Genomic DNA, 26,660 nt, shown 5'->3' with positions numbered 1-26,660 from the left:
CACACATACACGCAGAGCACATTACCAGTCTGATGCGCACACACACACACACTCTGTTCATTTTTGACTCATCATTTTCATCCGCACTGTCATGGCTGTCAGCACGGCTCGCACTTTCATTTCTCAGATTAATCATATTTCTCACCCATTGGCTGCGAGGAAGAAAGGAAGAAATTGACACTCAGTTCTTTTTTTTCTTTACTATCTGGCTCTTACTTTTGTAATCTGAGCGTCATTCCTATTAGTCATTTTAACATTCCCACTCACCAGCTTAATTTGATGTGTGGGATGTAGCAACATCACTACAACAAACTGCAATGGGGGCAATGAAAAATGTCGCATGCACGTCTTAAGGGCTTCAAAATAAATGACTTATTGTCGGCCTTTTGCCACTCTTAAACAGTGTTGGTCCACAAAAAATCATATTTCAACCGCTGTGGTTATCATGGGAGCCAGATGTTATTCTATAGCTGGCTTGTTTATTTAGATTATATTTTCTTAGTCAGTATACATATCCTTTGGACTGCTGTTTGTTTTCAATTTCATTTGTGCTACTTTGTATCCTTTTGCAATATGCTAATATCGGGATATGATGAAATCAGTGAGTCAATAAAAGAAGAAGAGATTTCAAAATTCTATGCAGAAGACAATAGGAGCGCAAGAAAAGGAGGTTGTCAGTGGGCCCATTGATGCAAACAAGGGAGCTACAACACGAATATGCTGGTGAACTGTCACATTGCGTGTCAAAATAACAGTGTTTCTGACATAACAAATTGTCCAAGGGCGCTACATGAAAAGATAGTGTCAGGTGACTCTGTTTTGTGTTAAAAATGTGTCATTTCAGTTGAGTGACACACATCAAGTATGAGGTACCCCACCAATATCAAAATAATCTGCAAGATGATTACAACCATTAGAAAAAAACAGCATATATTTCTGTTACACAATATTAGGTTGAGTTTTTCTGATTTTTTATATATATTTATATTAAATAATCTTAAAAGAAAAATGTACTCTTTGATTCAACAGCTGACGAACCATGTCCAGACCAAGGCCATAACCTGTGACTGGGGTTTGTTATTGGACGTTATGCTTTAAGGGGTCACAGGGGTAACTGTGTAGTTACTCCAGTTATACCAGAATGTTGCCTTGCAAACTTTAACACAAAGTTGAGGTTACCATTTACAATATTCAATTTAATTTTGACCTTCCGAAAATGAGCCCAAAAAAAAAAATCACAAATAAAGACCGGGGATCTCTATCCTTGCATCCTTAGAATTTGGGAAGTTGTGGTGGTGGAATAAAATGTTATCAGGAACAACAGGAAGAACGACCAAATTAGGATCTTGGTTGTTCCTTTGTTGTTGTTTCCTTTTTGTTTTAATCCTGTGTGGATGTGTGCTCACATACTTGCCACCCCTGACGCCAGGCCGTAAAGCAGGCCTCCTTCTGCTTTGGGCTCAAAGATGTGGGTTGCTGGAGGTGGGCATTTCTCCTGCCTGATGAAGTTATAGAGCAGGGTCTTCACCAGTCGACTGGTTAAAGACAAACTGGGGAAAAGAGAGACAAATGGAAGGAGAGGTTCAAAAAGACAGCTGGAAACAAGGAAACCTGAGGGCACGCTTTCTTCTGAATAATATGTGAGGTCTTCAACATTTCAGGAATTCTCTATAGAACACTGAAAAATAGGACGCTGCAGCAAATTTTTCAATTTAAAGCCCTGAGGTTATTGAGTCCTGTGGCCTTAAAAGCTTTTCCTCACCTGCTCAAAAGAAACATCAATTTTATCTGACTACATACAGCTGAATTAAGAATTTAAACACAAAGATTTAAGAAAAAGAATTGTTACGTTTATCAAACATAATAAAAAGAAAATATTCAGCTCATTTTCCATTCCTGCCTCATTATCCGCCACTAACACGACTGTCTGACAATCCAGTCGTATTTTAATCAAAAGCAGAGCTCAGACAGGACCTGTTTTTACACATCCATGCACAGTGTAAAATCTGACAAACTGATTTCAATCAAAAAAACCTAGAAAACCTATCGACTTGAAAAATGACACGTTTAATTATATCAGTCTTTTTACATTTTAGCATTTTCATGTAAGCAAGTTTACCGTGCTATAAATCTGTATTCTGCTTGTTGCAAACTAGTCAATCATATTTGTATTTTCTTAAATATTTTTACATGACAGAACTTGCAGATGTCTTAACTTCATCACTGGCAAAATCCCCCTGTCATGATCAAGTTAAGTCAGACTAACTTGGTTTACTGAACACTAAGAAAGAACAAGGTAATTTAACTTGCCATTTTTAAGTTGCGATAACTTCCCAAAAAAATTTATATATAGCTACATTTTGAGTAAACTTTTAAGAATTAAGATTAATTATTTAATATTTAATTTAATAATTATTTTATATCTATTAATAGATATAAAGCAAGTATAAATTAGGATTTTTAGTTATATTTGCTTTCCTTTTTTAAGGCAATCGATTTCCAAGATTATCTGAAGTAAGATTAACTTTTTACGGTGCAGGTTTGTGACGGAGATCCTGTTCTCAGTCCACAAATGTTCATATCAAGTGTCAATTTGAGACTCTTTCCTCATCACTTCAGCTCTCTACCAGTGAGTGACATACATGTAATCTCTGTTTTTCTGGTTATGCACAGCTTCGCTTTCTCAACTGACCAAATGGCAAAACCATTCTGGATCTGTTTTGCCAACATCAGCTACTTGGAAGCCTTTCTTCAGCTCAGTGGCAATTAGTCCAAAGTGCTCTCTTTTGGCTCTCAAGCTGTGAGAGCCCTAAAAGAAAATTACTTCCATCCTCTGTCCACCCATCTGAACTGCACCAATAGACCTGAAAATGCATTCAGCGTAGAGCATTTATCTGCATTTATTACCATTCAAGATAATAATGAACTGAGGAAAATTGGGTTCAAAGCATTTAAAAGCGCAGGTCAACATCAGGCTGTGGCTTTGATTTAATTTTGTATTTGCATGTAGTAAGTTATCTCATCACTGCATTTTAATTTTTTTGCATTTTGAAGTTTCTGGTTGTTATAAATTTAAAATAAAGAGATTCGCTGGTACACTTTCTTTTAAAATTACACTACAAGGTCACACTGGAGACAGAAATCTTGGCTGACTAGAGCTGTTTTTCCCCCTTTTAAGCATCAATTGAGTGACACACACAGACATTGTCTGGGACATGATGAGATTGTCTGGACGCACAGAGAGCATCAGAGTCTGGATAGATGAACAGTAGGCTGGATCAGACGGTGCCACATTGGATTGGCTAAGATCCAAAATGATCTGGGCCTTCGTTCAAAAATGTCGTCGACAGATTGTGGACGACCCAATTACAGGGACAGGTGAGAGTAAGGGCCCTGACACACCAAGCTGACTGTCAGGCATCTGACCGTCTGGCAGCCTATTGTTCTGTGGTGTGTCCCACACCTTTGCAATAGTTGACCCTCGCTGTCTGTTTTTTGGGTAGATTCTGCATGTTGAATCAACGTTGGAGATGGCGGAGCATGCCAGTGAACGAAATCACTCTCAGCAGTTGAAACTTTAGGAAATGTTTCCACATTTATGAGCTTATTTTACATTTTATACTTCTATTTTCATGCAGTTAGTGGTTAGTGTTAATGTCTTGGTTGAGATAAGGGTTCAGTTTAGTCATGTTGTTTTAATATTTACTTTTTGGTGCATTAAATTAATGGCAGTCTTCGATAGAATAAAATAAACTTGTGTAGTGTGTGTGTGTGTGTGTGTGTTTTCTCACCATCGTCCCTTCATGATGTGCTGGCAGATTAATCCATCTCGGAGGATGTCTTTTTGGAAGAGCTGATAGGAGAAGAATACCAGCAGCGTGGTCACTGCCTCAAACAGGATGCTATAGGTGATGTCACTACAGGAAAAGACACAAGAATGACGAGTTAATGCAAATAAATTTAAATATCTTATATCAAAACTTCAATACAGGTATAAATATATGTATAATAAGATAATGTCCAGACATGTTACTAATAAAAATGCCTGATCTCTACAGAAGCCTTTAAAATAATATCTATATATTCTTATTTATCACATATCTATTATATTTTGTACTTTGAGGAAAAAGGTTATTTCCAGCTGTGACAGACACACTGTATCTCACTTGCAAAGTTGTCTACAATGACATCACATCAAAAGTAAAAAGTGACCCCAGCACAGAGAAGTATCCTTTCATTGAAACGCATTTGCTAAACTTAACTGTGACCTGCTTCCACTGAAACCTTCAATTAAGTTGCTATTATTGTTCTTTCAGTTTCATATATTCTTTACCGATTACATCCAAACTGAAAGATCGTCACTGTGTACAGATGCACACAAATGTCACATCTATGGCTTCAACAAATATTTTCATTATTGCTCTATTTTGAATATTTTCCCTGGTCTATACAACTTAAAAATGTGAAAAATGCCAACCCCAAATCCAATATGCCCAAGCTGTCTACTTAAAATTTCCCTTTTTTGTCCAACCACCAACAGACTATTTTCAGTGTGTTATAATAGAACAGGAAAAAAGATAAAGAAATTTTTCACATTTACAAAGCTAGAGTCACAGAGTGTTTAATCTTTTGAGTGAAATTACTCACTTAATAAAAAAATGATCGAAAAGGTTTATTATCATATTGTTTACAAACCAGTCAGTTAACTTATTGTTTCAGCTCTGAAATTGTCAACGATAAAACACAAGAAGTTATTGGAAAACAAATGTCTTTCCTATTAATCTTAACTAAATCTAAATGATATTTTAGAAAGTTTACTATCTATCAGGCCAAGGTTTTAATAATCTTGTAAAATTGCAAATTAAAAAGTTCATTTGAAAAATACAGCCCCGGTGTTTTAGGTTACTGTATATAACGGGTATAAATAAAAAGTTTAATAAGATAAGATAATCCTTTACTGATCCCTAGAGAGGAAATCCAAGATGTTATATTAATTTTTTGGACAACAATATGATATTTGCTGATATCACAAAGCCTGCCATGATCCGATTTTGATTGATAAATATGAGACCATATCAGTAATTATCCTTATGGTCTTTTTCTTAGCTGCTTACTATTATCTACCTGGCACGAGGCTACTAGGACTGTTTGAATGTTTCAAAAGAGGTGTGCTTGGACAATTGGACAATATGTTTTGATTTTTTTACTTTACTTTGATAATACTGGTGATCATTGGATCAATACATTGATACAGATCGACCTTTCACAAAGAAGGTTTCAGCATAAAAATAAAATGCTTCATTTAGCAGCAAAGACTTGACCGTAAGCTTATATCATTTGCCTTAGTGTAAATGTTTGGCACAAAAATAATTTAATAAATGGTATGTCACAGTATGTGTGGAAAAACAAAAGGGGATTAATTGTGATGTATCAAACTTTCTTGTGAAACCACAAATGGTGCAGAAATCCGAGACTGGAGGGAGCTAAGATGCCCATCCAAACCAACAGCACGTACAGAGGAAACGGGCTGTCATCCAGACAGTGGTGAAGGGAAGAAAAACAGGTAGAAGTCTTAAAGCCGGGAACAATGAATAATGTTGGAACGCTGAGCGCATTTACACAAGAGCCAGGGTTTGATGTCCGGAGACAACAGAAGAGACGGAGAGAGAGAAACTAGACTGGTTGCCAAAGAGAGGAGGATCATGAGTGACACAATACAGACGAGGGAAAAGAGAGGAAAAGTGGAAGATGCTGCGTCAAGAAAATAGCAATTGTCAGTCATGTTTCTGTGAACTTGTTTTGACACTGCAGAGGAGGATTTAGCCCACAGAGACGTACATATGACTGTATCTTTGTCTCTGTGTGACAGACTGAGTGGCAGGCAGGAGATAATTCCAGCATTGATGAGTAAACACACAGAAATATTCACTCATTAAAGCAGAGAGTGTTAGCGTGCACGCCGCCCACGGGGAGTAAAGGATGATACCATTTTTCAATCATGATGTTCCCTCCTCTCCCACTCACTGGCACCGCTCCTAATCCAACTTTCATTTCAAGCCTTTTCTCTTCTCCCGGAACAACAAACATCTTTTAGTCATATCCCCTGCTTTTTTTTTTTTTATTATGTCCCTTTGCTCATCACGTTGCCAGCTCAGTGCTCGAGCACGTCAGTCTGGCTGACGACTCTGGGAGTGAAACATATGGACATCCGAGCCTAACCTTGTTCCATAATGGATTTCAGCCTCTCTTGGTTAGTGAATCAAGGAGCGGATGAGCCAGTGGAGCACGCAAAGGGAGAGTTACACAGACAAACTTTTCACAAACTGCTTTTCATTAACTGCACAATGACGAACATCCTACTCACATTAACAACCAAAAAACATGAATAAAAACAGGGGACTCAGACTGAAGGACGTGCTGGGCTGAGAAACAGCACAAAAATCAACAATACTTGATGCTTTCATGCAAATATTATGCTCATAATATAATATCAAACAAGTGAGCTTTAACAATGAGCGATGTGATTGTGACCTTTTTTCGTGTACATATTGGGGTGGGAATCCCTAACAAGTTAATTTCAATTCAGAGGTGCAGGATAAAATTATATAACCATTATTGATGAAACTGATAGGGATGGCATGGTGAGGAAATTTTCTCACCGGTTACTGATCTTGTGACAACACTAGTTTTAGGATAACACCAGCCATTTCAAAAGCAAAGATATTCATCGATGACACTCAATCTCTGCAGAACGCCATTTTAAGTTACAGCTAATGCAAATTCCCTTGCTTCACATTAAAAGCTTTTAACTGGCCAAACACGAGTTGACTTTTATTATGAATTAGTCACAGAAAATGTTTGTCAGTGATATTAGGACTATCGTTCATTAAAAATGCATCTATTAAACAAAACGTCATTTTTTGGCATTTTTCAACAGCGGATCAGTTTAAAATGTTGCAGGGAGCAATGGAAAATGCAGAAGCAGCCACAGTGAGCTGTCAGGTGAAGGGCTGCAAGCTCTGTGGGGGCAAGTACACCATTGAGGCGGTTTACTTGCACGTATACATCAGGGTTTGGGAAGAAATGGCATTTCAATCCAGTCTATGTCCTGTACATATGGCAAACTTGACACAAAAAGTTGATTTTGACTATGATAGATCACACACCTCCAACTTCTTGACATGTGACCAACACCTTTTCCCTCATTAATGTTTTTGCGCTCCCTGTTAGCATTGAGTTTAAAACCAAAATATTGAGAAAAAGTCACCAAATCATCTGTCATCATCTTGTCAGTCAACTCCTGTAACTTCATAAAGTGAAATCTGACTCTTGCCAATCTGTGCTATGGTTCTGCTGCCGTACCGAGCAGACACTTTCAGTTGATGATTGTAACATCTGTCATCCAACTATTCATAAAATAAGCAAAATGACAATAGGGGCGGTGGGCAAGTAATGTAATAAGAGTATAACAGCAGTAACACAGACCACAGTTACAAACCCAATCTTGATGCATCAAAATATTTGATTTCTATATATGATTTATTTTTTCTCACTGTGTGAATACCTGCTACTTTGAAAAAATAGTGTATTTGAAATGATCCATGATTAAAATACACAGTTTTATAATTTTTTTTTATCAGTGGTTGCTCATGTGCAGCCATCCTTACCAAAACTCAAGAAGTAGCCTAGCTTAGGATGTAGACACAATGCACATGTTTCACATCTGTTACGTTTCACCATCCAATTGATTTAGCCATAAGGAATGTGGCCCAGTCTTTGAAAATTGTTATGTGCGATCATAATGTCAAGAACTGGGCTTTAAATTTCTCATTTTCTAATTATTATTCTGCATTGAGACATGATCTTTCATGAGACAGTTGTGATGCATATAGGAATTGTTTTTTTCCCCAACCCCGTAGGTCACAATGGAGTGTTTAATTAAACATCCTCTCACACACACATTTATACATATTCATATATAATCAAATAAGGGAGATACTTACAGCAGAGGCACCTCAACAATCAGGTGAATGAGGTTGGACAGCAGCTCCTCGAGGAGGTCCTCGCTGCCTGTCTCTACAGGGGAGCAGAAGAAGTTATTGTACTAGACATATACGGCAGTTAGTCTCTCATTGCTCTTTCAAACTCCCACTGTAACAATCTCTTGAGAGAAATTAGCTAATAGGGATTATGGGGTTTCTACAGGCTTCGCTAAGTTAAGTTGAAGACATTTTAGACATTTTTAATGCCACATGGAATGCAATTTAAGAGCTGTTTCGAGATTATACCAGCTAAAGCATTAAAGTACAATAAAAACAAACAAACAAAAAAACTGGAGAGATGATATAACCAAGAATTTATTAAAATTAAATTACAGTGTAATTTCACCACAGCAGTGTAGACTAATAACTCCTAATGATCTAATTAATCAAATTACGCGACCTGGACAAAGATAAGCAGCAAAAAATGAATAAACTGATCAAATACAAATACATAACTGCACACAGAAGGCAAGACATGCAAGACATTTGGTAACGTCATTCAAGATTTGATGGGCCTTTTTTGAGGACCCTCTGCTCAGTTCTTTTTAAGACTTTTCATGACCTGTACAAGCTTTGGATTATTTTCCCTTTACCACTTTCAACAAGTTTTAATTAGCTATGTGTCATTTTTGCAGGCAAGTCACAGAAAGAATTCTCATAACAATCATCCAACACAGCAGATAAAACCCTGTGAGGTTTGTGGGGAGCTGCGAGAGAGCGAGTGCGTTTGTGAAAATGTCACAGTTCATGTTTGCGAGAGAACACTGGCAGCATGAAAAACAAACAGCCGTGGCAAAATAATGAAAATGAAGGGGAAGCTGCTTCTTGTATATTCCCTTACCTTTCAATGGCATTTCATTGTCTCTGTAAGTGAGCTCCAAAAAAGTGTCATGTTGTTTATGTTTATCAAGGTTGTCAAGAGGACACCTATTCGCAGTGTTTATTTGGAGATTTACCTCAGTCAGTGCTCGTGTTTGAGGCCAAAGAGGATGTGCAGTCAGTGGACACATGTTCAGACTTTTATTAAAGCAGTCTCTCAGAGACGGCTGATCCAGGTCAGTAACCAGGGGTATTTGTGCTCAATTAAAAAGCCAATTTCTTATCTCTCTTTAGGTATAAAGGGTAATTTTACACATTTGACTCTTGTGGCTATCCTCTAATAACTCACACTTCATGAGTCTACTGGGTGCAAAAGACTTTTGAGAATGATTTTTTTCAGCAGAGGATTTGTTTTTTGTGTTAAATGTTCTGAAGTGCAAAGATTGTACCAACACCAAACAAAAATGCAGCGAGTCACTCCATAAATGCGAGGCGTTCACTCCAAAACAGTTGACTACTCCTATGAAGCTAATTTCTTTATGCAATTTGTGGTCGAGCTTCAGTCTCCCTGTGACGCATCTCCCTTTAACAAAATCCATCAGTGATGGAGCTCACCTCCACAGGAGCCTGGTGCCCTCTCCTGGTAGGAGAATTGTAAGTGCAGCTCCTCTTCACTCATCTCCCTGATGAACACCTTGAGCAGACACCGGATCATGAACAGTGCATTGTGGGCCTGCCAGATAAACAGCTGACTGTGAAACAGAAAAAAAGAAAAAAAATCCATTACATTCAAGGCCAAACATAGAGCTGTGACGTACATAGATGCTCTAAGGGGGCTGGCTATGTGCCATTGATATACATCCTAAATTTAAAGGAAAACTTGGCTGACATACAGAGGACAAATTAAAGGAAAATCTGAGTAAAAAAGACTAAGCATGTCAAAGACAGACTTTTTTTTTTTTTTTTTTGCTTTAATTTGTCACTCATCTGTAAGTTTTTTAGTAACATGTTCCTTCAAATGTCAACAGAATGTCTAGGATTGAAGACCTGGTGTATTTTGTACAATCAAACTAGTGAGTCAGCGTATTATAGAGTACAGAAGCTAGGCAATGTGCTGCGGTGGATGGGGGTCCGTAACAAAACTTTTTTTTGCCACCTAAAAAAGTCTCACCTAAAAAAAAAATCAGTTTATGTGTTTGCTTCATTTAGAGCATTTTCACTTATTTTCCTTTAATATGTTTTATATTTTACTCCTTTATAAATCACTTTGAATTGCTCTGTTGTGGGTGGGAAGTGTGCTTATACAAACAAAACTGCCCTGCCTTGCCTTGCTTTACCTTACTGTCAAACAATTTCAGACTGATGCCGTTTTACTTTCTTCACAGCCAAACTCCATTGAGAAAAACAGTGATTTAACATTGCTGAATACCGTCTATCACTGGCTCTATCAGTTATGTCTATTGACTTATTTTGTGACTTTGGCATTTAGAAGTGTTAGTTTGGATTCACCAAAGTCACACAGTAACTCAAACTAACTAACTGACGAGGCAGCTGTAGAGCAGCAGTTCCTGTGTTCAGCGACCCAAAATTACTGCTTCTGTCAGTGGAGTCAGGTGGCTGTAACGAGAGCACAGATGGTGATCTGAAGCCTTAACTGCTTCCTCGTTGGAATGGGCTGTCTGATGGAAAGGTAAAGCAATAAAAATACTCTCAATATAGCGTACACTAATTCTGTTATAGATTTGGGTTTTAGGTGGGTTAAAATACATTTTGCAGGTGACCCCCATCCACAGCAGTACATTGCTTAGCTTTCCTTTCCGCACACCTGCCGCTTCTCCAAACTCGCGGTGTGGTGACAGACGTCTTTTGACAGCAGATACATACATTATATACAGTAACTATATGTAATACACTGACTAATGCAGCACCACTATTAAAAATATCACAACTGTCAATTTTAGCTAATTTCCTTGTGGCAATTTAATAAAGCATCAGGTTATCACATTGTAAACACCAGCTTACACTGATGGCCACTGACTGAGTAAGTTTTGAATATAGGTCACATTCGAAGTAGTGACCCTCTGGTACTAATGACACCACCTGTAACAAAGGTTGTTGATTTACTGCACATCATATGCATCTCACTCTGTACGATTACAAATGGTGACACAAACAGCTTTCTCATAACTGCATTACAACCTTCATTTTAACAGTAAATACATCTGTAAGAATATTGTTGCTTTCACAACAGCATGTAATGACAAAACACAAGTTGTTATATATTCACTCTGAGACAAAATTGGGACAAAGCTGGTGAGAAACAAATGAAGGGGAAACAAGAAATGATTGGAACCATCCAGTGCAAACAACAATGTTTCACAACCACTAAACACCAACACGGGGGCGTCTAATCAGTCCCACAAATTTACAATTTGCCCATGCCAATTATTTCTGATGCAGAGAAAGTAGGTTTGTTTATGGGAAAAAATCTGTTACTAAATATGAGAAAAACCGATGGGAGTGGATAGGGAGCGATAACTGCAACCTCTAATGATGTTTAATAGAGAATGAAGAGTTCCCACACGGAGCACTTTGGGTGACTTGGGCAGGGTCAATTTCTGTGGAAATGGATCTTGGAAGTGAGTGCAGAATAATGCCACATGTGTTGATGGTTATACCTCAGCAGTTTTCTCATGGGAAACAACAACCACTTTAGTGTTTCTTCCCTGTAAAAACTAAGGATTCCCTGACTGCCTGTGATCAAACAATAACTAGCCTGCACTCCCTCACAGCAAAAACTGACATGCATGGGGTCTATCATTACTGACACAGTCATCTGAGTTCATTATCTCCTCCGAGGTTCCCATACTCACTCTTGGCATTCTGTAGAGATTTTCAGCTCTTTGGTTCTTCCCAGGAAAATTCTCACAAGAGCGCCAAAGTTCCCCGTTCTGGGATTGTTTTCAACTTGGAAATAAAAAAAACGGAGAAAACTTATTAGCAGCATTGTATGTAAACAACAATACATTTTGATTTAAACACCAGTGAAGTTTATATTAGTTGTGATTATGTATTGATGAGCAAAATAACACATGAAGGATATTTATATCATAGGCAACGTACTGAGGATCTTGGCGAGAGGGATGACAGCTTCTTCCAGTAACTTGGAGTCTCCACTGTTTTAAAGGAAAAACAGTGAAGATAAGATTTAAAACAAAACACAGTAAACACTGAAAAGATAAGAAAGAGAAAATGAATCAGAGGAGTTAATTTCTCGCATTATCTGCCCTTGGTTGTCATGCTTGAAAACTGCAGCACAATCAAACAAATAACATTTAAATCGCATCACATCAGCAGTGACAGAAAAAAAATGTAAGTTGTACAGAATTGTTTAAGTCATGTTTTTAAAAGAAAAATGGCATAAATCGTCTGGTCCCACCTTCTCAAATATTAATATTTGCTACTTTTATAAAGTATTTTATGAATATAGAGTAAATATATTTTGGTTTAGGACATCTGGTCAAAGAAGGTACGCAAGCTGAGAATGTCGACTTTGACTTTTAGAACCTGTGATGGAAATTAGGGACTATTTCCTGACATTTAACAGACCTAAAGATTAATCAAGACAGTAATAGGCAGAATAACTGATCATGAAAATGCAGCCTAAACTTTAAGGGATACTTCACGCTTGGGATTCCCATACACTCATTTATTTTTGGCGGCCAACCTCAATAAAAACATCTGCTGCTACTATATATGTATATATATATATATATATATATATATATATATATATATATATATATATATATATTTTTTTTTTTTTTTTTTTTAATTTGAGCTGGACCGTTCATTAGAAAAGCTGTCGAAATATATTGCTTGGTTATTCATTGCAAAACATTCTCAGAGTGCAGAGCATACTCTGTACACAGATGGAGCAGTCGCATTAAAAGTCAAACTTAACCGTTTATTCTGCTGGATCTAAAAGTCTGCATCCATCTCACCCATTGACATGATCAGCTCTGAACAGATTTACAGATCAAACATCCACCCATAAGTCACAAACTGCCTCAGTTTAGTTTTGAATAGTTTTAGTAAAAATGTATGTGTTAGGAAACTGCTGACTAGTAAACCAACTTTCTGATACAGTTTCAGTTTTGCTTTTGTTAAATGTGGACCTAAATCAATCAATATATATTTGCCATTCTCCTTGAAAGCAGGCAAGGGAAAGTTTTCTTCAGGAATTCAAGGTAACACAGCATGACTAATTCATAAACAAATGGCTATTGTGGGTGAAGTATTCCTTTCAACCAGTACTCCTTTTTGTGTTACCCTCAATGCATATATGATATTCACTTCATGTCTTGTTATATGTGTTAAAATAAATATATATTTTTTTATTGTATAAGGAAAAATAGCAGAGTAGTGACCAAGATTAATGTATTACGCTGTAATTCTGTTTCAGAGATTAATGAATAAACCCCCCCCCCACTCGATGAGTATTTAAAATCAGTCATAGGCTGATGGGAGGCTGTGTCTTTACTTCTCAGCACACACTCGAAGTAAATGCCAACCTATTTTCAGTCAAGCGGTACAACAGCCCTGTTGAATGATTACTGAAGTGAACTCTGCAAACATCCTGTCTGCAGCTTAATGTTTGATCCTGGTTGGGAATCTTTAACAACTTACTCATTGGAAAGGTTGTGTACCAAACGTCTGCTGGTGTAGCATACTGTAACTCTTGAGTAGATGCTTGAGGAGATTTGTCCAAGATGGAGGAATTTTTCAAGAAGCTGTTGGAGAAGTCACTAATAGTTTGTTGTCCTCTAAATTTTTAAACACATCAGCTATAAAATTTTGATGTGAAACATTTCCAGGAGATATATTTTCCACCAAGGACCCTGAGGTCTACGGTTCAGGAAATGCTGCTGCTGTCACGATCAATTTTACTTCAAATTTGTTTTCTTTCCTGGCTGGCTTCTTGTTTTGTTTCTGTATGTACCGATTTTATGTAGAGCTGGAACTAACAATAATTTTCAATATTGGTATCACGTTTTCCAGTGTTAAGTTAAAAGTTCCCATTTTTCTTTTGAAGATTTAGTCTATATGCTCATGACAAAATGGCAGGGCAATCACAAGTTACCAAAGCAAAAACTGATCTTTTTAATAGTACTTTAGTAACAAATTAATAGTCAAAAACACCAAATACTGTGTGTAAAATTTCTTGACTTTAAAAATAGTAGTTAAGATGTAAATCCTTGACACAAGGTCCACTTACTAACTTTCTCCTGAGCTTTCAACTGAACTTTATGACATCGTCATTGCAGGATTAAGCTGAAAGCTTTGGAGAAAGCTAGTAAGCGGATCTGGTGTTTGGATTTCTTTCCCCGACAAGTATTCACTTTATAATGACACCAAAAAGAGAGAAAGGAAGGCAACATTGGTGAATGTGAAGCTGCAACCAGGAAATGTTTGGTTTTTCAACTTGATAAATTCCTGAAACTTATAATCATTCATCTTAAATTCTACACATAACGGCCACATCCAACATAACCTATGTGTTTATTACCTGCTGGTGGGACTGATGAAGGTGAAGGAGATGAGCTGATTCCAGAAAGGATCATTCTCCGATATGGACTCCGTGCCCACCAGGGTCTTGAGGCTGGGGTTGTCGGACAGGTCACTGACCTGGCTGGTGTTTGCTCCCATCTCTACTGGCTCCACTCAGCCAGACTCACCGCTCTTCACTGCTTTTTCACCAGGCATATGCCAAATCCTGCAGCAGGAGAAATGCTCTCATCTTTGGTACCATCACAGATAATGAACAACTACTCATGTCCTAAAATATGTACAGTATTTCTACAGCCACTTCACAGAATGTTATGCTTTAAGCCAGCATTAATGCATCTTGATAAGCGAGAAGGTTACATTTGACACAGAGCTATTACATTTCTCCATCTGCACTCAAATTCAAACATGTAGAGGCAAACCCCCTGCTGCCCGAGGGTTTTAAGGTGCTGACCATGTAATTGCAGTGTCCCCACTTCAGCCTGAGGACCTTTATTTTTTGCATGTCACTTCCCATTTCTCTCTCCCCTCACTTCCTGTAGTATTGTCTACTCTCCAATAAATTTATGCACCCGCCCACCTAAAAAATGCTGGAATGACATACAAGACTTATTTTCTTTGATTCCAAATGTCCCAGAAAAGATGAAATATCAACTCAACACTCAAAACACTCAAACACTGCATACTTCAGCAACTCCTGCCTTACTAGTGATTGTGACTTTTCATTACCTAGTTAGCTAGAGTTTGTCTTCACTCATAAATAAAGTGACTTACGATCACCAAAAATGGCCTTCATTAACATTAATGTGCAGTAGAAAGGTCATTAGGAGTTGTAACTGGCACACAATTAAGACTCATTATATTACTTAGCACTTATGAGGATAATCAAGTGAGACTAAACATCACCTCCAAGTTAGTTTCATTAATCCATGGCAAAGATGTGGCACAAATACAGAGCTACTATGTGTGCCTTTGTTTACTGTTCAAAGGAGGCAATGAACAATACCAGGAGGGATGCTCTCTAACCATGTTCTTTAAATTAAACTCTTGATTTGTAAGCAAAATGATCTATCCTCACCAAGTCTGATACCTTCATTTAAATGAGACCAAATTCACTACAGGATGACACATAGGTAAACAGGACGTGTATGCTGTTTTTTTTTTTTTTTACTGACACACCTTCAGCACACAGGTGTTGCCAGCTAGCCAACATTTGGCCAACTAATTAGAGCACACTAAAAGCACGCAATAGTGGTAAAACACAGTTAATAGTTTATACTCAAATTAGAATTAATGGTAATAACTTACATGATAAGCACAATTTTAAACTGAAGAGTACATACACGCCACCAGCACATGCCTTTTTCTTACGTTCTTGTTGTCACTGACTAACAAGACTACTGAGACCCTGTCAGAGCAAAATTCAATTTCCAGATTCAGTTTTCCATTTCCTGCGTATTTACTTATTTTCTTATAATCTGTCTGGATGTGGATCTGCTGTTTACACCAACTCGCATGATGTTAGCTAGCCCAACCCTGTTTCAAGTGCGAGAAACTGTCTCAGCAATGTTGTCTGTCAACACGGTGTACCGACAGTCACACATGAGCATGAAGTCATAGCTGGGTATGTTACGCAACCGTGAGCGTGTTCGGTTACCGGGCGGCTGATAAGTCACTGTCCGGAAAGCAGCTAACGTTAACGGCTTGTTTGCTATCAGCTGACCGCTTACCTGTCATAAATGCTTCTCGCAGTTTCCGCGGCTCTCTCGGCTCCCAGGACCGTTAAAAGCGAATGTTTTTCGCACTAGCGGACGGTTTTGACCAATTTTTTCATTAACTGTAATTTCCAAAAGAAAATACTTAAAATTGTAGGTAATTTGAGACAATTAAGTTTACTCTACATACTCCTTTCCTCCATGTTTTCCACGTCGCCACCCCTTGCGTAATGACGACATGTGGGCGTTGATTACGTCGGTGACGTTGCAGATAGAAATAGGGTCAATAGATTATTTTTTTTTTTTTTAAACCTAGTTCTATCTTAGAAATCGTTTAAAACATTTGTAACGCCCTTCGGTTTGACTAATTTTACACACGCTATCACACCGATACTGTCTGAATATAATCAATATAAAAATCAGTCAGTAAAGTAGCTGAGATAGAGATGCATGAGATGAATGAGTGTTGGGAAAGTTACTTTTGAAATTTATTAGGTTACAGATTACTGATTACCCTGTAACAGATGTTTAAAAAAGAAATGCAACTATTTAAATAAATTCACTAATTTAATTTTGCTTATTGCATTGTATCACTTTTTTGACAAATGATTTAAACTGGGCAATAAAGCTGAAAAGAATCCTGAAATCGTGCTAAAAGAAGGCATTCCTGCACAACAAAAAGCTGCAAAGCAACAGAATTAAATTCATATTTTACATACAAACTTTTTTGACAAAAAGGATATATTTGGATGTAACCACTTAATAATCATCAATATTTTAATCAATAACTGGAACAATTTTTTTTTCCCTTATTAAATGCAAAATTACATTTATTCTGTAATTTAATTAATTAATTAATTAATTAAACACAATTAATTACTCCCCAGCACTGTCAATGAATTAGCATTGTTTTTTTATATATAAGAATTTATACACACAAACACACACACACATACACTCATGGTACACACATTCTATCTACTAACAGTTTCATCTTAAAACACTGCTTCAAGAGTTCATGTCATATGTCATGACATGATTCATGTCAAAATTGTTGGAACTGCTTAACCATTATGTTCCTTCACAGTTTTTCTTTTGTAAAAAATGAGCGTACCATTCTGTCACATTTGTATTATCTTAAATATTACAAAACACAAACAAAATAGATCCCTTAATGACTTTACAATACAAAATGAGGACCCTAGTCAAAGTGGAAGCACAACTTAATGTGAGCGCAATAAATAAGCATCTTTTTGTTATTTGAAGGTTTTCTTTTATTTATTCATTCAACTGCAAATTTGATTTAGAAAAACGATTCCATTTAGAGTGAATATTCAACACAGTAAATGCATGTATTGATTCAAGAGTGATGATGAAAATATATCAACATTTATTAATTTCTTTAAGCTACTGTGATATAAATGAAAAAAAATTAAAAACAAGGTACGCACGCACAATATGGATGGTTATAAAAAAAAAAAACCGTTCCATTCAAAGAAGAATGAGAAGTTAATTCATAGTTTCTCTATGTTATATTAATGGAATATTTACACAGTTTCAGATGCATTATATATATTTAGAGCCATTATTCTGTCTTCTTATCTGCTGCTATAGTGGATCCATTGGCAGTGACCTCACCGTTGCTTTCAGGCTAAAACAAAAGAGAAAGAAAAAAGTCATTAAAATGATGTTATCAACAACATTCCATCATGACAGAGGCTATACAACTAACACCAGTATAAGTCACTTTTCGCACTTCATCTGCAAAATTCAATCACTTTAACTGATGTTAAACCTGAGAAAATACATTTGAAGTGTCTGGATGAATTGTGTTTAAGTGGTTTGTGGTAATTGAGCTGTGGATACCTGATATTTTTCTTTTGGATATACTGATTTTGAAGCATTTATCTGAAATCTGCACTAGAGCATGGCAGTAAGTAATGTCATAATGTTGTAAAAAAATACTTCTACCATACTGATATTCATTGTACAATAACTGAGCCCTACACACATTAATAAACGAAGAAAAGAGGGGTTCGTCATTATTAAAACGTCATAATAAAACAATTACATTTCAATTCATTTACCTTGTAAGTCCCATTACTCTTTTCTGTAACTTTTTGGTCAGTAGCTCCAGTCTCCTGGACCGCTTTTTTGGTCCAGAATGTATTAATTATCGGTGAAATGACAGGATAGAGGAAAGGCTCGAGGAACCTCTTGTAGACCCACAACAGGACAGGAATCACAATGCAGGGAATGCACACCATGGCTGTGGCTCAGAAAGGCTGCCCCAAATGTAGAAACTAAAGAAGAGAAAGAAAGAGTTGACAAGTTGCCAAAGAAATACAGCAACACACCTTCCTCAAGTGACCACTGAGGTGTGAAACATTCAAGTTGTGTGACTGAATTGTTAATATGGATTTTTCTAAGGTGTTTAAGAGGCTAATGTCCGACCTAAATAAGGTTAAGGAACTGACTTTAAGATGATTCATCATTTTTATCCCACAAGGTATTTCTACAGACATAAAAAGGACACCGCTCATTTTGTCAACTGATTCCATAACATTTATAGTATATAGTATACTCTTGTCCCCAACCTTAATTTTTTTCTGGCAAGATGACTGTTTTTTTTGTTCAGTTTGGGTTTTTTTTTTAATTTTCCAGTATGTTGTATGTTTGAATTTTCTCTTTCTTAAGAAAATGTACAGATTGGCTCTTTAAAAAAATAAATTGTACTCTTCTCCTAAATCATTGTTTAATTATTTGATTCCACTACTTGCAAAATCTCATACCCATATATCTGTATTTTCCAACCATAAGCCTTCCTTTCAATTTTTGAATATTAATTAAAACAATACATTACATCAACTCAATATTCTCAAAATAGATCCACTCTGATCCACTGGCATCATCTGTTTATGTATGTTTTGTGTTCATGCTGGGTTTTTTTTTTTTTTTTTAAAGAGGCTATTGTTAATATTCAACCAAATAACACAAAGAAAGCCAAAGAGAGGCTGTCTCTCCATCTTTCATTTGCAACCTTAATTATCTGTTATTTACTTGTTATTTTACTGTTGATCTAAAACTAGTCACAACGTCATCAGTGGCTGTTAGCTGTAATGCTAACGTTTAGCTTCCTGTAATCTCTCAGTCAACCGAACAGAAATTAGGAATTATAGCACACCTGCAGACTGAACAACGTTTTCCCAGCTATATGACTTTAACTAAGTAATAATTCTCACCTCTGTGGATCAAATCACCGCTGTTGTCGCGTACTGCCGCTGTACACAGAAGTACTCGTGTATTTTGGTCTTTGCGAAGTCTCCGGAAAGCGATTGCACATGCGCATAACCTACTTCCGGAAAAGACGAGAAAAGCGGAAGTTGTTACATACATGGGCGCCTGTCTTCAAAACAAAACCGCACGAGTTTCCGAAACACACATTTGTAAGTGTCTGACACTTTATTACAGTTAAAAGTAACGCAAAAACAAGTTTGTTTACCGAGATTGCTAGGTAGTGCTCTATTATTAACGACAGTTTACTGTTTAAGTCGTTTCTGTCAACAAATTTAGCAACATGTGCTGCGCTGCCTAGCTTAAAACTGTTCAACTACAGGGCATGTTTTAAGAGTATCTAATATAGTTAGATAAACATTTTTCGGCCAAGCGTTTCACTTTATTTTAGATTAATATTTGATCCAAGTTGCAATGAAAGTGACGTTGAGGATAACGTCTTTTTTACATATTGCTGCTATTTTATAGTTTTGGGGCTGTTTTTAACGCCTCTGAACACCTGCCGTCCAAACATTTCTTGTAAAATTCTGTCTTCATTTCAGTGCCACGATGCCTCTGTCAACCCAGTCACAAGCCGACGATGAGCAATACGTGTTAGTGGCCAGTTTGGACAATGCTCGCAATCTGTCCAACATACTGAAAGCCATCACATTCAAAGACCATGCCCTCTTCAACGCTACTCCCAACGGCCTCAAGGTCACCGTGGAGGACTCCAAATGTCTGCAGGCCAATGCCTTCATCCAGGTGTATTTACGTGTATCTTTTCAATAAACGCACACAGAAGTGATCCAGTTGAAATCAGCAGTCTCGATTTCCTCCAAATGATAATGGTGACACTTAAAAGAATAGACTTTTTTTTTGTTTTTTATTCCAGGCTGAGATCTTCCAAGAGTTCACGATAAAGGAGGATTCAGTGGGTTTTCAGATCAACCTCACAGTTCTGCTGGACTGCCTCAATATCTTCGGAGGAAGCACAGTACCAGGTACAGATAAGGAAACCTGATTGGAGAGTATTAAAGAAAAGTTTGCCGAATGTGTTTATCTTTAGCTGTACTGATATTATTATCCATTCTCACTATCACCCTTGTGCAATGTTTCAGGAGTGTCAACAGCCTTGCGGATGTGCTACAGGGGTTACGGTTACCCTCTGACCCTGTTCCTGGAGGAGGGTGGGGTCGTGACTGTGTGCAAGATCAACACCCAAGAACCAGAGGAGCCAGTTGACTTTGAGTTCTGCAGCACCAACGTCACAAACAAGGTGGACTTTAGAGATCTACATTACATTACAATATATTATCAGTCCTAGATGAAAGGGATATACTAAAACACTACATACATTTCGCAGATCAACTGAAACAAACAAAAAACGACAACAAAGCCATCTCTTTAGAGACTACACATTACCACTTTCTTTATGACTTACGTACATTAGGAATATATGTGACAGTATCTGCAGGTTTTATTAAGAAAGTATGTGGTTGATAATTACTCGTGTACATTGGACTCTGTTTTTTTTTAAAGGTGATCCTGCAGTCCGAGAGCCTGAAGGAGGCCTTCTCTGAGCTGGACATGACCAGTGAGGTGCTTCAGATCACCATGTCCCCCAGTCAGCCATACTTCAGGTGCGTTGCCGAAACTGAAATTGCTGTTTTTAAAGCATCACTTCTTGTTCCACAATATAGTGTTTACAGGACGTTTGACTTGTGTTTATATAACAGAAATGACAAACAACCATGTTAAAAATACATTTTATCTCCTGTCACTAATTAAAATGATAAATCTATTAAAGTAAACAAACTTTCTTCAGCGGTTTTGTTTTTGTTTTTTTGATAATACTGATTGTAGGCAACAAAAATCACTTTGTGCACACCCTACTAGCTTTTGTTTCATTTATTTAATAGCAACTTTTAAGCACGGTGATCTTCATCGGGGATTCTGTTGCAACAAAACTTTAGTTTTTTAATAATTTTACCACTAAGTATTGACATTAAACTCTTGAGTTTTACAAGTAGTGCTCACAGATGCGTCTTACTACCTTTCAGCTATGGTGTTTTTTTCTGCTCTTCAGGTTGTCTACATTTGGGAACTCTGGAAATGCCCATTATGATTATCCCAAAGACTCTGACATGATGGAGCTGTTTCAGTGTAACAAGACACAAACCAACACGTCAGTACCAACAAATACACTATACTGTTACAAACCCTGAGGTGGACTAGGGAAAGTGGAAACTATAACAGAACCACCAAAAGAGAAAAATGGCAACAAAAAAAGTACACATTCACTCAAATGAATTCTCTTATTTAATGACGTCAGTGTAACCAGTGGTAGTAATGTTAATTACACCTGCTTTTCCTGCTGTTGTCAAAATATCTATAAATAAAGCTAATTCTGCTGCTTCGCCTTTAGTTTTTCACAGTCTACCATTATAAAGTCCACCACAGATGAATGATTTATTCTCTGAATCTTCTTGTAATGAGTTTTATTTAAACTCCACATTGTGTTCTGCCCTCTCTTTTAAACTGTGACAGGTACAAGATGTCCCTGTTGAAGCCGTCCACCAAAGCCCTGGCTTTGTCCTGTAAAGTTTCTGTGAGGACGGACAGCAGGGGCTTCCTCTCTCTGCAGTACCTGGTCAGGAACGACGACGGACAGATCTGCTTCGTAGAATATTATTGTTGTCCTGATGAAGAGGTGGAGGAGGAGTGATTACAGCCTGTTGAACTCTCCTTTAAATGAGCACCTTACTTCAGCTTCAGCGGTGGCCAGATGCTTTAAATGAGATGGCAAAGTCCGCCAGAGGACGCAGTGCCGCCATTGCTGTGCACACGGGAGGTAAATGCTGGATTTGTTGGATGATGGACACAGTGGGAAAGGTTGTTTTATTAAAGTCAGGTCATCATTTGTCAGACCCATTTGAAAGGAGCATTGCCACTGGATTTGTAGGAAGATAATGTACCTGGTCTCCTTGTGTTAATATGTAGATTACATACATAATGTCATAGACAAATATGGAAAAATGATTGTATCACAATTACTGTATTTTGTATCATTGGAGACCCATTTTAATTAAGTTCATCAACATGTAAATATTGCCTGCAACTAAATGCTTTGTGGTCCAATGCATATTATTCAGTTTCTCAAGGTGTGCAGTGTAGGGTGTGTACAGTAGGTGCACTCTCCACACAGGCCTTCAGTTTCTCTGTATATATGCTGCGCTCAAATGTGGTCATGCTTACTATGTTGGCGAGAGTCCATTTGAATGCCCCTCTGATGTGTTATTCACAGTCTCCTAATTCGAAACGTTATGCGATCTCAAAGTTCACGTCTTCCTCATGTTGTAAACACCAGTTTGAACAAAGCAGTACTGCACACTCTTATAACTGACCCTAATGTTTAATGTGTATGCTGACACCTTTGTCAACTGTTTGTCTGGAGTGTACACGAGATGTTGGAGGCTCCAAGTTTAAATCGTTTTATTTCCATGACATAGAAAAAACAACTGTAGTCAACTCAATAAACACTTTTTTTTACACTGATGGTATATTTACTTTTATCAAAAAGGATGTGTAAATGTTGTTTGCAGTATTGTAAAAGCTGAGGTCTTTATGACCACCTACAATCTGCACAGTCCTCCAAGTGATGATGGCAACAGACATTTTATACAACACATTTAAGATTTTCTCTTACACTGCCAAATGTGATAATTCGATGACCCTTTTTACATTAAGTCTTTATATAAACTTTCAAAAAGCTCATAATATTGGACTTGAGACCTGACTGCACTGTTTGCATTACCACATATTTCATGAGCCGATATTGAATCACGGCAGCAGTAAGATTTTCACTCAGTGTAATCGAGTCCATCCCGTTACCTGCGGGCCATCCTTTGTCTTTTGAAAGCTTTGTGTTTGTTCTTCTTCATCACTTTGGGCGCAGGTGCTTCTGTCTGGATGTGAACAGGCTTCTCCTCAGCTGGTGTGAGGAAGACGTCCGCTGTAACGTCTTTGGTCACGTCCTCCTTCGCTTCGGCCCTCTTCATTTTCTGCACCTCCTTCACCATCTGCTTCTCACGCACTCTGGCGGCTGCCGCCAGTCGGATCTCTCGCCGGTGCTGTGGGTGTGCGAGGATAAAGGAGCCACAGTCAGAAAATGTGTGATGCAGCATGGGCATATATCCGGCACATCACATGCACAAAGTGTTTACCATGTTTGGGGACTGGAAGCTGGGGTTTTCAAAGAGCGTAGGCCCTCCAAAGCTGCCTTGAAAGATCTTGATGAGGTTGAGAACAAAGCGAGGGCCGATCTCCACTAAAGCGGCATCCTCCTCAATGATCTGATCGTGACACAGAAATGAATGCAGAATAAAAAAAAATTCTGTACACTTAACCCATAACAGAGGATACATTTTACAAGCAATGAAATGTTTCTAAAATATTACCGAAAGCCTAAAGGATTTTTCGTGAAATACTGAAACGTTACCTGGTAGTTTCTAAACCATATCCTGTTGTCTGCAATGGTGAATGTGAAGACGTGGTCCACAAAAGGCTGACTTTTTGGGTGGTAGCGCGGGGTGGAAAATGTCTGCAACAGTAAAATGTAATGACCACGTCATAAAATAAAATAAAAGTAGATATACAACTCAGCTTTTAAACAAAGTAAAGCTTGCTAATATTTGCATACACTGCTGGATCTAAACAATAACAGTACTTGCACTCTCCAAGTCCATTAAGTTACAAGTTACATCAAGTAATCCAACACTGCCTGTCTCTATTTAAATAAAAGAGTGGAAACTAGATGTTAAATTGTTAAACGCTGCAGTTTAATAACACTGATCAGCTCCTTTTTATATTTCAACAATGTAATCATCTGGCTTCAATTGAAGAGAAGATGGACTTTGTTATGTAATAACCAGAAGTGTAGTCAGGATTAATGTATGCATCTTTATCTCGTATACACACCTGGGTGAAGAGCTCCTTCAGTAAAGCAAAGTGAGGCTCTGTGTCAAATTTCTGAAGGAGAAAACAAATAGACAAAAAAAAAGTTTAGCTCTCAATCATGTTCTGAAGAGCTGGAAATGTTCACTGCTCCAGAAGCTTTCAACATGCATAAATGCATATTCTGGGCAAACAGAAACATTTTGGAGGTCTGACATTGTGAAAATGCATTTATATTGTCTTTTGTGTTTGGTATTTACTCAGCGGTGTAAAATAAAAAGCTGTGAAAATGTGAAGTTGCGTACTACTGTCATTGCTCTAGTTCCCAAAAACTAGACCGCCTAATTCTATATCAGGTAAAAACGCAAATCATGTTTAAAGCAAAAATGCTGAGTATCACAGAGTGATTGGTAGCTGAGAACATTGCATGCTACATAAGTGCAAGATCTTAGGTTCAATGCTGGACTTAGGACCTTTTTTGCACGTTATAAAATTCTCCCTCTTTTTTCTCCATTTTTACACTGTCAAAAAATAAAGGCAAATAAGCCCCAAAAATAATCTTACAAAAAGAAAAGATTGTCTACCATCAGCCTGTAAAAATGAGGATTTTCCCACATTTCCCAGTTTTATATTATATATCATGCCATTTTAATCTGAATATCTTCTAGGTTCATATAAAGGTCTTTTTTCAACATTTTAGAGAGCAAGATTAATCCAAATTAAACTATTTTTTGCAGCCCTAGTTTTGAAAGATCAACTGAATTGTCCAGTGTTATATTTGACTGTAATTACAGGTGTTTGTGGCACACAGCGGCCCCTCATTGACATACACTCCTCATAAAATGATATTATTGAGAGAATATCTGACACTGTGACCAGCACTACTCACAGGATCGAATGACAAAAGCGGTCTGGATCCTTTGAGGCAGTTTCCTGTCATCTTGAGTTCAGCCAGTGTGTGAACTGTGGAGGAGAAAAAAAATATAAACCAGTGTTTCCCTATGGCACATGACAGATGTGGTCCACAGCAATAAGGACAGATGTAACTCACTGTTTTGAACCAGGAACTTTGCAGAAGGCCCATGAGGGCTGTTTGAAATCCTGTAAGGCAAGAAAAGTTAAGATCATTGACAGTTATGACAGTTATTATTTTACCACAACACTAAAAAAAAAAAAAGTCAGCCTAATGTTTAGAGCATGTAACGCAGATCAAATACTCACCACATATAGAGATCCTGCTTCTTCTTGGCCTCAAAAAAGAGGCATTTGTTGCAGTTTTTGATTTCACACACCTAGAGACAATGCTGATTTTTAGTTTGCTGTCATGCATGTGATTATGCATAGTGTGGCCAAATAAATAAGTAAATACTTCACCTCGTTGATAACAAATAATTTGTCTTTTCTGTCCATTTTTGTATCTAAAAGACAAAGGAAATGCCTTGTTAAGTGGCAGTACAATTGTCAAAACCTCTGCTCAACATACCAACAATTTAGCGGCAACACATGTAACTGTGTGACATATGAATGAAGCACAGCACTAACCTGCTTTGGCATGAGGCATCATGGTCCTCAGGTCCTGCATCAAGTGTCTTGTTCTGAAGTTGATGCCTCTTGAGGAGAAAATGAGAACTCTTTCCTTGTTGGTCCATTTACCCTGTTTAAGAAAATGTGTTTCATAATATTAAAACAAACTAAAACACACGTATTGTCATGGAGTTTAAAATCTTCTTTTAATCACCCGGATGAGATCTTCATTTCTGATTACTGACAGGAAATACTGAGCATTTTAAATGTTTGTTTGGCCCTGTTTTGATAGTGTTGCTCTCAGAGGGCATTTTGTAATTTAAAAGTTTTCTCTTTATGACGTGAAATATTAAACTACTCTGCGTGTTTGTTATAGGCACTGGAATAAACTTCTTGCAACAGTGACATTAAATCTAACTTGAAGAAAACAGACCCCCGTGTTTTGGTGAAATGAAGTTAGCTAACCGTGGCTACAAACTTATGTGGCTAATAACAAGCGCGAGCGCTTACCTGGGAAACCGGTGCCGGAATAGTGACTTCATTTTTATTTTCCTGTTCGGCCTCTACCGGTGCTTCGACAGCATCTGCAACAAATTTTACTTTCTTTGCCTTTTTATCAAAAGAAGCCTGTCCTCCACGTTTTCTCTTGAACGCCGACATGTTTCTACGCCGACACAAGTCTCGCGGAGGATTCGGCTCAAACAACGCACGTGCGGATAGAGCAGAGGGAGAGACCCCCTGGTGACGTGGCGGTGGTACTGCA

General features: G+C 37.6%; 4 protein-coding genes across 5 annotated transcripts in view; 1 reads left to right on the top strand and 3 right to left on the bottom strand.

The window, feature by feature from the left end:
- The window catches only part of dym (dymeclin), a 67,677-nt gene extending 51,276 nt beyond the window's left edge, over nucleotides 1–16,401 (bottom strand). Inside the window, exons 1-8 of the mRNA XM_042509808.2 lie at nucleotides 16,160–16,401; nucleotides 14,431–14,637; nucleotides 11,985–12,037; nucleotides 11,735–11,828; nucleotides 9,477–9,613; nucleotides 8,004–8,076; nucleotides 3,792–3,917; nucleotides 1,411–1,550 (exon numbers count right to left, since the gene is read on the bottom strand). Coding sequence (XP_042365742.1) covers nucleotides 1,411–1,550; nucleotides 3,792–3,917; nucleotides 8,004–8,076; nucleotides 9,477–9,613; nucleotides 11,735–11,828; nucleotides 11,985–12,037; nucleotides 14,431–14,570 — 763 coding nt within the window. The 5' untranslated portion in view covers nucleotides 14,571–14,637; nucleotides 16,160–16,401. The remainder of the gene's footprint in view (nucleotides 1–1,410; nucleotides 1,551–3,791; nucleotides 3,918–8,003; nucleotides 8,077–9,476; nucleotides 9,614–11,734; nucleotides 11,829–11,984; nucleotides 12,038–14,430; nucleotides 14,638–16,159) is intronic.
- Nucleotides 16,402–17,394: 993 nt separating this feature from the next.
- Nucleotides 17,395–19,526, bottom strand: c21h18orf32 (chromosome 21 C18orf32 homolog). Its single transcript, XM_088070732.1, has 3 exons — nucleotides 19,387–19,526; nucleotides 18,232–18,447; nucleotides 17,395–17,795 (listed from the first exon to the last, which is right to left on the bottom strand). The coding sequence occupies exons 2-3, from the start codon at nucleotides 18,409–18,411 to the stop codon at nucleotides 17,730–17,732; spliced, it is 246 nt and encodes an 81-aa protein (XP_087926858.1). The 5' UTR covers nucleotides 18,412–18,447; nucleotides 19,387–19,526; the 3' UTR covers nucleotides 17,395–17,729.
- rad1 (RAD1 homolog (S. pombe)) lies at nucleotides 19,463–22,968 on the top strand. Of its 2 annotated transcripts, none has more exons than XM_042509813.2 (7): nucleotides 19,463–19,590; nucleotides 19,981–20,182; nucleotides 20,313–20,421; nucleotides 20,539–20,696; nucleotides 20,960–21,060; nucleotides 21,507–21,605; nucleotides 21,968–22,968. In XM_042509813.2, the coding sequence occupies exons 2-7, from the start codon at nucleotides 19,988–19,990 to the stop codon at nucleotides 22,143–22,145; spliced, it is 840 nt and encodes a 279-aa protein (XP_042365747.1). In that variant the 5' UTR covers nucleotides 19,463–19,590; nucleotides 19,981–19,987; the 3' UTR covers nucleotides 22,146–22,968. The 2 variants fall into 2 exon arrangements, with proteins under 2 accessions (XP_042365747.1, XP_087926856.1); XM_088070730.1 differs by lacking the exon at nucleotides 19,463–19,590 and adding an exon at nucleotides 19,595–19,658.
- brix1 (biogenesis of ribosomes BRX1) lies at nucleotides 22,896–26,633 on the bottom strand. Its single transcript, XM_042509812.2, has 10 exons — nucleotides 26,408–26,633; nucleotides 25,916–26,027; nucleotides 25,748–25,791; nucleotides 25,595–25,665; nucleotides 25,425–25,474; nucleotides 25,263–25,336; nucleotides 24,398–24,448; nucleotides 23,919–24,020; nucleotides 23,644–23,772; nucleotides 22,896–23,550 (listed from the first exon to the last, which is right to left on the bottom strand). Exons 1-10 carry the CDS (start codon nucleotides 26,555–26,557, stop codon nucleotides 23,308–23,310), a joined length of 1,026 nt encoding a protein of 341 aa, XP_042365746.1. The 5' UTR covers nucleotides 26,558–26,633; the 3' UTR covers nucleotides 22,896–23,307.
- Nucleotides 26,634–26,660: the final 27 nt, after the last annotated feature.

This window comes from Plectropomus leopardus, chromosome 20 (assembly GCF_026936395.1).
Source record: "Plectropomus leopardus strain MGB_pleo_1.0 chromosome 20, ASM2693639v1, whole genome shotgun sequence".
NCBI classification, from domain to species: Eukaryota; Metazoa; Chordata; class Actinopteri; order Perciformes; family Serranidae; genus Plectropomus; species Plectropomus leopardus.
Note: the sequence above shows the minus strand (reverse complement) of the source record. Positions and strands in the feature narration are given on the sequence as shown.

Coding starts and splice junctions, on each gene's coding strand:
- brix1 (XM_042509812.2), bottom strand. CDS start 26,557: ATGTCGGCGTTCAAGAGAAAACGTGGAGGACAGGCTTCTTTTGATAAA. Junction 25,666..25,747: donor AATTATTTGTTATCAACGAG/GTGAAGTATTTA, acceptor CATTGTCTCTAG/GTGTGTGAAATCAAAAACTG. Junction 25,337..25,424: donor AAAGTTCCTGGTTCAAAACA/GTGAGTTACATC, acceptor TCTCCTCCACAG/TTCACACACTGGCTGAACTC.
- c21h18orf32 (XM_088070732.1), bottom strand. CDS start 18,411: ATGGTGTGCATTCCCTGCATTGTGATTCCTGTCCTGTTGTGGGTCTAC. Junction 17,796..18,231: donor AGAGTAATGGGACTTACAAG/GTAAATGAATTG, acceptor CTTTTGTTTTAG/CCTGAAAGCAACGGTGAGGT.
- rad1 (XM_042509813.2), top strand. CDS start 19,988: ATGCCTCTGTCAACCCAGTCACAAGCCGACGATGAGCAATACGTGTTA. Junction 20,183..20,312: donor AGGCCAATGCCTTCATCCAG/GTGTATTTACGT, acceptor TTTTTATTCCAG/GCTGAGATCTTCCAAGAGTT. Junction 20,697..20,959: donor GCACCAACGTCACAAACAAG/GTGGACTTTAGA, acceptor TTTTTTTTAAAG/GTGATCCTGCAGTCCGAGAG.